This window comes from Ovis canadensis, chromosome X, assembly GCF_042477335.2.
Source record: "Ovis canadensis isolate MfBH-ARS-UI-01 breed Bighorn chromosome X, ARS-UI_OviCan_v2, whole genome shotgun sequence".
Classification (NCBI taxonomy): Eukaryota; Metazoa; Chordata; class Mammalia; order Artiodactyla; family Bovidae; genus Ovis; species Ovis canadensis.
Genome location: NC_091727.1, coordinates 30,710,706 through 30,721,356, shown reverse-complemented (window position 1 = coordinate 30,721,356; position 10,651 = coordinate 30,710,706). Strand labels below are relative to the sequence as shown.

General features: G+C 51.1%; 1 protein-coding gene across 1 annotated transcript; it reads right to left on the bottom strand.

The window, feature by feature from the left end:
* Window positions 1-202: 202 nt before the first annotated feature.
* LOC138929890 (melanoma-associated antigen B1-like) lies at window positions 203-1,216 on the bottom strand. Its single transcript, XM_070289581.1, has one exon. The coding sequence runs from the start codon at window positions 1,214-1,216 to the stop codon at window positions 203-205; it is 1,014 nt and encodes a 337-aa protein (XP_070145682.1).
* Window positions 1,217-10,651: the final 9,435 nt, after the last annotated feature.

The window sequence follows — 10,651 nt, the reverse complement described above, 5'->3', positions numbered from 1 at the left end:
AGATAACAACAAAACTGTCATTTGTAAACTTGGATTCTGAATCTAAACAAACATTCTAGGAAACGAAACAACATTTGAAAGGTAACAGGGTAAAACAGGAGCACAAAAAAGAGGTATATTATGACCTTTCCAGCCACACTTTATCCTCTCACTACTAAAAAGGTTGGCAGTATTGGTCAAAGTGAAGAAGCTGCCTGAGATCTCATTTGGGGCTGGATGGATCGCTGGGTGGGACCTTGGGGTGGGCAGTGGCCTTGGCAGCAGCATGAGCCTTGCCTGCAGATCTGGCTTTGGCTCTCTCTTCTTCATCTCTCAAAGCCTCCTCATAATGGAATGGGAAAGCACTGGGGTCGGTACTATTGATCTTGGCCACAAACTCCAGCACCTCCATCTTGCTGGTTTCAGCGTGGGCTCTTGGGCCCCACACAAACTCATAGCTCAGGGGATTGCTGTCAGGAATCTGACGATACACCAGGTACTTCTCCTGCACCAACTCTTCAGTGATGAACTTCCTGGGCTCCCCAAAGATTATGTGTGTCTTTCCATCATAGATGCCCAGAACATTCAGGAACTCCCAGATCTCTGCCTCAGAGGCGCAATTGCCATTCAGGAAGATCACACCCAGCAGAGGCATCAGAAGCCCATTCTTCGGCACCTCCAAGGTACTGCCCAGCACCCCATCTTTGGCAAGGCCCTCTTTGCTGACCAGGGTATAGGAGTAACCATTCGGCTTGACTTCCTTCAATTCAAGGCCAAACACCAGCTCTATGCGATCAGTGGCTTTCTTGAGGATTTCAGGGAACTGTGCCTTGAACATTTTGCGGACAATCTTCAGCATATCTATCTTCCTAATGGGCTCTTTCATCTTAAACTTCTCTAGCATGAAGTGCATCAACACTCCTGCCTTCTTGGCCAGAAGATCTGGAGGAGTGGTCTTAGCAGAGGTTGAGGCCTGGGAAGAATTTTTATGTTCCTTAACTTGGCGCCTGCCACGTGCTTTAGATCTTGGGCGTGAAGCCCCTGCAACAGGAGAGCTAGTGGCTTCAGCTCCCTGAGGCTTCTGGCCTGCATCAGCAGTCGGGGGGCCCGGGGGCACACTCCCAGAAGTAGGGGCGGGGGAGGCAGCAGCCTGAGCATCCCCGAGATCCTTGGTCTCCATGCGTGCCTGGTGGCGTTTCTCACGCGCACGGCGCTTGCTCTTCTGCCCCCGAGGCATGACTATCAGCAGGCACAGCAGGCAGGGGAGCAGGCAGGCAAGTAGGTGATGCTGGCACCTGGAGAAGGGAAGATGAGTGGATGAGCTCCTTCAGCACGGAGGGAAGGCTGCTCTGCCCGTTTCCTGGAGAGCCCTGCTCCAGGAACTGCTGGCCTCTTGTTCTTGGTCAGCCTATCCCCTGAGAACCCGGTGTAAGAAGTGAGCGTGCGCCAGCCTCAGCCTGCCTGTGGCTGCCTCCAGTGACAGCAGATCCTGGGAGTGGGGCCCTCTCTGGGTCCCTTCATTCACACACACAACTGTCACATCAGCTCTTAGTGGGGCCGGGACCCCTGCCATGTGCCACTTGAAAGGTGATGCCTCAAAGCTCCCTGGGACCCATGAGAAGGAACTGAGTCATGGACACTAGGGGTGGATGGCACTGGCAGTTCTGGGGCCTGCTCTGTCCTGAACTCGGTTCTCCACCATTCAGGGTCCTCATCTTGTCAACACCAAGGGTGTGGGCCCCTCCCTCCTGCCTCTGGTGCAGCCCCTTCAGGTGAAGAACCTCAGCTCCCTTAGAAATGACACAAAGAAATGAGGAGGATCAGGCAAGACTCTAGCGTTCGTTTGATTAGCTGGACGGGGGAGCGTGCTACCTTCAGTCCTCATTCGCAGTCCCCACTTTGACTCCTGGGAGGATCTGGGGGCTCCTTTTTCTCCTGGCTTGAGGACCTTTCCTCACAGCAAGGCCAACAGCTCCCTGAGATCATTGGGGGAAGCCAGGGTGGCCCTACCTGGCCCTCCCGCCCATGGTCTCTGGGGCCTGAAGAGCTGCAGCAGGAGGTTGAGGCCCTGTAATGCGTCCCCAGATTTTACTCAAAGAGTCTAAGATTCCTTCCTCTGCTGACCCATTAGACTAAGGCGCTCACTCCCCTGTTAGCTGTGAGTGAGGCACACTTCTGCCTGCCATGTATGCCTGGGGGCACCAAGGAGTGACAGTGAGAGGAATTCTGGGAGTTTCCCACAGTCCTCAGCATCTTCTCCATGAGTCCTGGCAAATGTTAGAAATTCTCCCTCTGCTAGCCTGAGCACACTGAGGTTCCCAAGGTGAAAGAAAGTGTGAGCCACCTCCTGTCACCCCTGTCCCTGACCTCCCTGGGATGGCAGCAGGGGCTGGACTCTCTGGGACTCCACTGTTCCATCATTGCTGGCCCCTTTCGTCCTCACCTGGATGGGATCTATGCTCCTCTCTTAGTCCACCCTGAGTCTTCTGGCCTCAGATCAAGGCCCACATCTCCCTGAGTTCCTGGGGCTGGAAGTGAGGGGTGACATCTGGCGACCTCTGCCTGGGGTGCCCCAGGGCTGACAGGGGCTGGGACTTTGCGGGCCCCCACTGCTCTGGGTAGGTGCTCATCTAAGTCATCTCTCTGGGTCCTTACTGTGACTCTGTGACTCCTGGCAAGACCAGGAAATCTCTATCTCGACTTGAGATCTCTCCCCTCCTACTAAGGCCCCCATCTCCCTGAGACCCACTAGAAAGCAGCAACATTTTCCCAATCTCTAGCTACAGCTGTGTGTGGACTCCTGATGTGGACAGTCAGGAAGAGATTCTGCACTGCCCTCTGTTGTCACAGGGTAGCTGGATGGTCCCCTCAATTCTTAGGTCCTCTTCTGGGCTCCTGGTACTAGCTGCAAATGCTCCAGTGGTGGACCTGAACCCATACCCCCATCAACGAGGTTCCTCACCTCCCTGCAAGGCTCTGGGCAGAAGCAAGTGGGGGTCATCTGGTCCCCATGCCTGGGTCTCCCAGGTCTGAGAGGAGTCATGTGACTATGTGGTTCACTTCCTTCTGGGTGGGGTTCTCGCATGTTCATTCAGTGTTACCAGTGTGACTCCTTTTAGGAACCGGGCTTCCTCCCTATGTTGAATGAGGCCTCACCCATCACATTGAAACCCCAATGTCCCTGAGACCATCCTTGGAGGAAATGAGAGGGTATCTCAGCCTGAGAGCTCTAACCCGGCTTCCCAGGGTGACGGCAGAGGTGGCACTCTGTGTGGGCTCCTCTGTTCTGGGGGAGTCAGTTGTCTCCTTCCTCACATAGAATTGGTGCCTCAACATCTGTCATGGCCTGGGACTCCTTGTTTTCTGCTGACTTGGGCAGCCAGGTCTGAAACCAAGGCCCTCATCTCCCTTGGACCCCACAGGCAGAAGTCAGGGGCACCAGAACTGGCCAGCTCTGCCCTGGGACCCCCAGGGGCTGACAGCAGAGGCGGCATCAGTTGTAGCTCTCTCTACCGTGTATGGATCTTCCCCTCGACTCCGCATCCTTCCTGGGACTCTGCCCTCTGTCAATCTGAGCCCAAAACCCTGCAAAAAGGTCTTCACCTTTCTGGGACCAGAGGTGACAGAGTGAGTCACATCCTGCCAAAACTGATTTGGGGCTATGCTGCTAACCACAAGGGCAGGACTCTTGACCTCTGCCCCCTGCCCCAGTTCTGGAGTCAGGGGCTCCCTCAGTCCTCACTCAGGATTCTGGCCTCCAGTTTGGGAGTCTTCCCTCTGCTGACCCGAGTCTACATGCCCCAGAGCAAAGCTCTCACCTCCCTGAGTGGCTAGAGGAGATGCTGGGGGCTCCATATTCAGCTACCTTGTTTGGGGATGCCCAGATCTGAGAGCGGGGCTGCTCCTTAGTGCAGCAATCCGCTTGGATGCCAGGCCTGCTGACTAGCACTGAAGGTCCTGGCTTGACTCCTTCTAAGGCTGAGACTCCTTCCTATGCCTAATGGGGTTACCTTACCTATTTTCTCTTTATTTACCTTTCACACCCATTGATTTTAGTACGTAACTGGCAGTCTGCACATCTTAACCTTCCTCATCTATCTCTTCTCCCCCCCCCAATCCCCATCAACCACCTGTTTTCTCTCTCTTGCTTCTACAATTGTTTCTGTGTTTCAGATTCCTCACAGAAGTGAAATCCCATAGCATTTTGTTTTCTCTGACTCATTTCATTTATACATAATACTCTCTAGGTCCATATCCTTTTACATAAAGGCCTTCCTCTACCTGAACGTCCCTTATCCCCAATGCCCACCCCCCCCCACCCCGCACACCATGCAAAAATGACGGGTTCTCTCAGCCTGAATTACTCTATGGTAATTTGGACCCCTATGGTAGGGGTCCAAACCTTCCCATTCTAATGCGTAATGATCTGAGCTGGAGGGAATGTAATAATAACAGAAATAAAGAAACAATATAATGCACTTGAAGCATCCTGAAACCATCCCCTCAGCCTACCCCACCCTACCCTCACGCCACCCCACCCTCCTTTGTCCACCGCATCACACCCCTTCCCACACTGCACCCCACCCCATGTCAAAATTGTCTTCCAAGAAACCGGTCCCGCGGTTCCAAAAAGATTGGAGGCCACTACTCCAGGGCACTGCAGCACTGGCGGCAGGAACGGCTTCTGTGCAGCCACCACTTTGGAAGGAGATAGCCCTGTGAGCACTGAAAGCCCCATCATTTCAGCTGTTGAGGGCAAATACAACTTCCAACGCATAGAGTCCGTCCTCTTTAAACAAAGCCGCCCGAGCCGCCACCGACCCTCCACGTGGCAACTACAAGATGGTTCCTTGGCCCGCAACTCGGGACAGGGCGTGTTACACTGCAGATTGCAGGGGTGGGATGCAGTTGGGTCACTTTTCTTACAGGGAGGGGTTGGGAAATTCACTTCAGCTACATTCAGGGCCTCACCTTGGCTCCGGACAAGTCCGGTACACAACCTCCGCTGAACAGACGCTGCTGCTACCAACCGCGCTCCTTGCCTTGGAAGCGGAAAAGGAGGAGCACTGCATACGTTCATACGTGGGGTCTCTTAGGGGTGGGGCAGGGGCAGGGGGCAGGGACAGCATGTTACGGGAAGCCGGTAGCTCAATATTCATCCGTCCCTGGTTCCTCCTTGTGCAGTGTATCAAAGCCCAGGAGGCCTCCTTCTGTGAATCCGAGTCCCCCAGCTCCCAAACGAAGACCTCGCCTTTCCAAGTCCCTAGTGTCGGGAGTCAGGGCGCTGCTCTGAGCATCTCTGCTTGTCAGGAGGGGACGCCACTCTGTGAGCCTCCCTCGTAGGGGAAGAGACCCTCTCACTAGTTTTGATGGTCCTCACCTGAAGTCTGGTTATGGTCAAGATGCCCCCCTCTGCAGATCTGGGGTCTGATTCTGCTAGAGGAGGCCCTGTCCTCCTTAAGATCACACAGGTTGAATGAGGGGACCACTAAGAAGTAGCTCTTCTGGGTCTCTCAGGGCTAAGAATTTACAGAATTCTGGCTCCCTCTCCAGGGGTCCCGTCTAACACTCAGCATCGCATGTGAGGTCCTCCTTGGGTTTAGGTCCGTCCCTCTGGGAAATAGGCTGATCCTATTAGACAAAGACCTCACCTGGCTGAAACTTTCCAGCCTGAAATCAACCTGACATCTCTGCTCAGAGCTTCCTGGGGACCACAGCATCAGTGATTTTCCAGGGCCTCCTTTTATAGTGTGTGTATAGTGTGTATAGTGTGTATAGTGTATAGTGTGAGCTACTGTGAGCCCACTTTCAGGTCCTCACATTGACACATGATGAATCCTGTATCTCCACTCTCTGCTTTATGAAGCTGCTTGTCTTATGTTAAGGTCCTAGTCTCCTGAGAATTCCAAGTGGGAAGTCAGGGTGATCCTCATGTGATCGTAGTCCATCAGGGCCTCTGAGAATAGACAGTGGGGATGCAACTCTAGTCCTTTCGGATTCCTTTTGCTCAACATACTCACTGCATCTACTACAACCTGGGTCTCTGCCTTCTACTGATGTAACATTCCTCTTCTTAGTCTTTGGATGACCAGTATATTCAGCGGTGATTGTCTCCTCAGCCCTCCTTCATGGAGGTTCCCATATCAGCATCTGTCACTTGATTATAGGCTTCCTGGGAAATGCATATTCCTACAGACATTGAACAGTTAACCTCTAGTAAATGTTGGAGAAAACAGGTCTTGGTCTCAAAAGTAATCTAAGATTAGGAACACACAGCAGAAATCAAAGAACTCAGGAAAGATATTATGCTGTAAGAGAAAAAGAGCTGATATATTCCTTCTCTTCAGCCAGATTTAGTGTGCTTATTTGCTCAGTCATATCTGACACTTTACAACACCATGGACTGTAGCCTGCCAGGCTCCTGTGTCTATGGGGATTCTCCAAGCAAGAATACTGGAGTGGGTTGCCCTCCTCCAGGGGATCTCCCCAACCCAGTGATTGAACTCAGGTCTCCTGCATTGCAGGCAGATTCTTTACCATCTGAGCCACCAGATTTAGGGTAGTTTAAAAATCTTTACTGTCAGTACCCTCCTGTTGTTGGTCGAGTGGTTAAGACTCTGTGCTCCCAATGCAGGGGGCCTGGGTTCGATCCCTGGTCAGGTAACTGGATCCCACATGTTACAACTAAGAGTTCATGTGCCACAACTAAAAATCTCACATGCCACAGCCAAAGAGCCTGCAGACATGGCAACAAAGATACTGAGTGTCACAACTAAGACCCAGCACAGCCAAAAAATAAATTGAAAAAAATACTTTTAGTACAAATAATAAAATATTTACTTTCTACATAGAAGGATAGCACCAGATAATCTTGTAAGCCTTTGATCACTTGAGGGTGTCTGATTTTGCACATGCAGATGATCATATGGTTACTGAGCAGTATCCATTTGTCTCCTTTATTTATCACTCTTAATTATTTTGGTTATGTGTTATGTGGCAGTATTGATGGGAGGGGAGTTTGGGGGAGAGTGGATATGTGTATATGTACGGCTGAGTCCCTTCACTGTCCACCTGAAACTGTCACGATATTGTTAATTTGCTATTCCTCAACACACACACACACACACACACACACACACACAAACTGTGCTTCCAGTGCAAGGGGTGTCAGTTCAAACCCTGGTTGGGTAATTAAGATCCCATGTGCCGCATGGCAAATCAATCTATCAATAAAAGATCATCAAAGAAAAAAGTGATGGGGATCCATGAAAGAAATAATTGATAAGCTAGATTTCATTCCCTTTAAACTTCTGCTCTGTAAAAACACACCATCAAGAGAACAAGATGGGCCATAGTCAGGGAGAAAATATTTGCAAAAGATATATCTGATGAAAGCTGTAATTTGAAATATACAAAGAATTCTTAAAATTCATAAGAAGAAAACTAACATCTAATAAAAAATGTACAAAAGATATGAATAGATACCTCACCAAGGAAGAAACACAGATATCAAACAAGCATATGAAAAGATGCTCCACATCATATACCATTATGGAACTGCAAATTAAAAAAACAAGCAGATACCACAACATGCCTTTCAGAATGGCCAACATCCAAAGGACTGAAAACACCAAATGCTGGTAAGGATGTGAATCAACAAGAACTCTCATTCCTTGGTGGTGGTGATGCAAAATGGTAGAGCCACTTTGGAAGACAGTCTGCAAGTTTCTTAGTAAACTATACATATTCAACACTGCTGGTAGGAATGTAAATTGGTACAGCCAGTATGGAAAACAGTATAGAGGTTCCTCAAAAAATCAAAAATAACACATAATACTTTCCGCAATTCCACTACTATCCAAAGGAATTGAAATCAGGACTTCGAAGACAGCGCTGCACTCCCATGTTCATTGCAGCACTACTCACAATAATCATGACAGGGAAGTTGCCTACCTGTCCAGTAACAGATGAATGGATAAATAAGTAAAATATACATACAATGGAATATCATTCAGCCTTAAAAAGAAGCTAACCTCTGTAGTCATGACAGTGTGATTAAATCTAGAGGACATTATGCTACAGTGAAATAAGCCAGACACAAAAGGACAAATACTGCATGTCCTTTACATGAGGAATCTAAAATGGTCTAAGTCAAAGAAGCAGAGAGTAGAGTGGTGGTTGCCAGGGGCTATGGGAGGGTGAATGAGAAGGAATTGTAGACTTAAAAAACATTCACAACCTAAAAGCTGACAGTTATGCCCAGCGAGGACAGACTGCGCCATTCTATTGGCTGCTGAGCATCATCCCACCTCAGGGGAATGTCACCCTGATTTCCTTTTTTTTTTTTTAATACATCAGGGTACGTATTATTCTGTTTTGCTTCAATTACATACATCTCAGTACATATATGAGGGTGGGGAACAAACTGTCGGTCGTGACCAAAAGTTTTGCAAAATTCTGTGTAAGGCATGAACATCAGCAGTGAATACATGTTGAAGGAAGCACCCTTCAGACTGAGGCCTTCCACCCAGAGTGAAGAGACAGCCGGGGTGTGTTTACCTGTGTCAGTCAGCCCTGCAGATCCACCCTATCCTCTTTCAGGAGTTTCAGCTCCCTCTCCCACCTCACATACAAGGACAGACTCTGGCTGGGCCTGGCTTTGTCCTCCAGAAAGCGAAAGTTGAGGTCCAGCATGGACTCGCCAAGTTGCACGGGCCACAGTGGCCCGCTCCCCTGTCCTGTAGTGGGGTGGACAACACAGGCGTCTTCCTGGTGGACCCTCCCCACTCCCCCTCAGCCCAGGGTCCCATGCTGGCCCCTGTCTGTCTAGCCATTCCTGACCTTCTGAAGACCAGACTTCCCAAGTCCTAGCTCCATCCTGGGGGTGGTCAATTTGTCAGTTGTTTGTTTTTCCTCTTCCTCCAGGAAGTAGTTACATCTTAAAGGTTTTCCGCAGTTGTCATCAAGAAGTGGGTATTAGTTCTTAAAAGGTCCCTGCCAATCAATCTCCCTGGGCCCTCTGTTACAGACTAATTGAGTGCATGAGCGGCCTGTGCTTGGAAGGCCTCTTCTTTATTCGAGGCTTAGGCAATCGCCTCCTGAGGCAGAGACTCTCCTAATAGTTTGCTATTCCAGCATCCAAAGAATGCTCAGCTGTTGAGTGAGGCAGAGTTACCCCAAGGGTGGTGCTGGACACGATGCTGCACCCACCACAGGTGCGTGTGTGAGGGTGGGGAGCTCTGGGCTCTGCCTCCAGTGTGCCAAGGTATTCCTGACGAACAGCGTCCTGTCTCCCCAGCGGCAGAGCTGAAGGGGCCCTGGACCCTTGCTCTCTGAAGGAATACCTGTGAAGAACAGGTGGGATCTGAACCGGAGCTGAGTGTGCCCTCAAATGACATGGCCAAGCGTGGAGGATAAGCTGTCCAGTTAAGGTGGTCGTCCGCCTACCAGTCCAGGGACCCACCCTCTCCTTGCAGGTGAAAAGTAGCTCTTCAGGATCACAGAAAGGCATCCCCAGGGAAGAAAGGCACAGAAGGAATGGATTTTATGTATTTATTTTTAAAAAACAAAAAAGGTTTAAAAAGTCCTTCATTTCCAACCCTGCCTGGGGGGTGTGAGTGGGGAATAGAACGAACTGAGAAGGGCACCCACCTTCCCCTGGGGAGAGTCCAACTCTTCCCCGGGAGCCTGCAGTGTGCAGGGCAGGTCAGAGGCCGGCTCTCGCCCTTCCTGCCCCGGCTCCTCCATGGGCAGCTCACACTGCTGCCAGCAAGTTCCAGAGACAAAGAAGTGTGGGAGCCGAGGCCAAAGGCTGCCTTCTTCACCTCAGCGGTCACTCCAGCTCTTCTGCCCTTGGATGTTCTCTGGGCCCCACCACTGGGCTCTCAGGGTGGGTGGACAGGCAAGACCAGGAGGCACAGCTTGGCCCAGCCCACTGGGCAGCTTCCTTAATGCTGTCTGTGACACAGCAGGGCAGTCAAGGCGAGGGGCATCATAGTGCAGGATAGGGCTACAGAGACACCACAACAATCTGGAAAGGAAAATCTCCTGCTAAGCTGCATCGCTTTCTGATCCTGCCTCTGCACCGAGGCAGCCCTTTTTCCTATTCCCCATCCCGAGGCTGAGTGGAGTCCAGGACAAAGCACTAAGTGGCTGTTTGCTACAAAACACTTGGAGATGCCAGGGGGGGCTCTCCGCCCATCAGTCAGTCGAGGCTTACACATAGTCAGAGTCACACACACAGCGTTAAGGCATCTGTACCAGCAGGTGTGGCCAAACCAGGCCCAGCTTCTCTCCCTCCACCTGCAGGGGTGAGGGGGGAGAACCCTTCTGGCGGCTTCAGTAACAGGCTGAAGTGGGAGAATCTGGCAACGGAAGAGCGAGCTGGGCCCCGAGAAAGAAGAGGAGGAAGACAGGCGAGGGCCCGATGGCTGCCCTGGGAAGTGACTTACCCAACTCAGGCTGGGAGCCCTGACCACATACCCCCTGGAAAATGGGGGACAGAAAGGGGGGAAGAGAAGTGGGGCTAGAGTCATGGGACTTTGGAGGAAGCCAGTGCTATCAATATTTACAAGCATAAAGCCCCATCTTCTGTGCCACCTACCTCTCTGCCCCTCCCACAGAAAGAAAGGCCCCTGAGAGCCACCAAGGAGGTCCCGAGACCTCCTCCCCA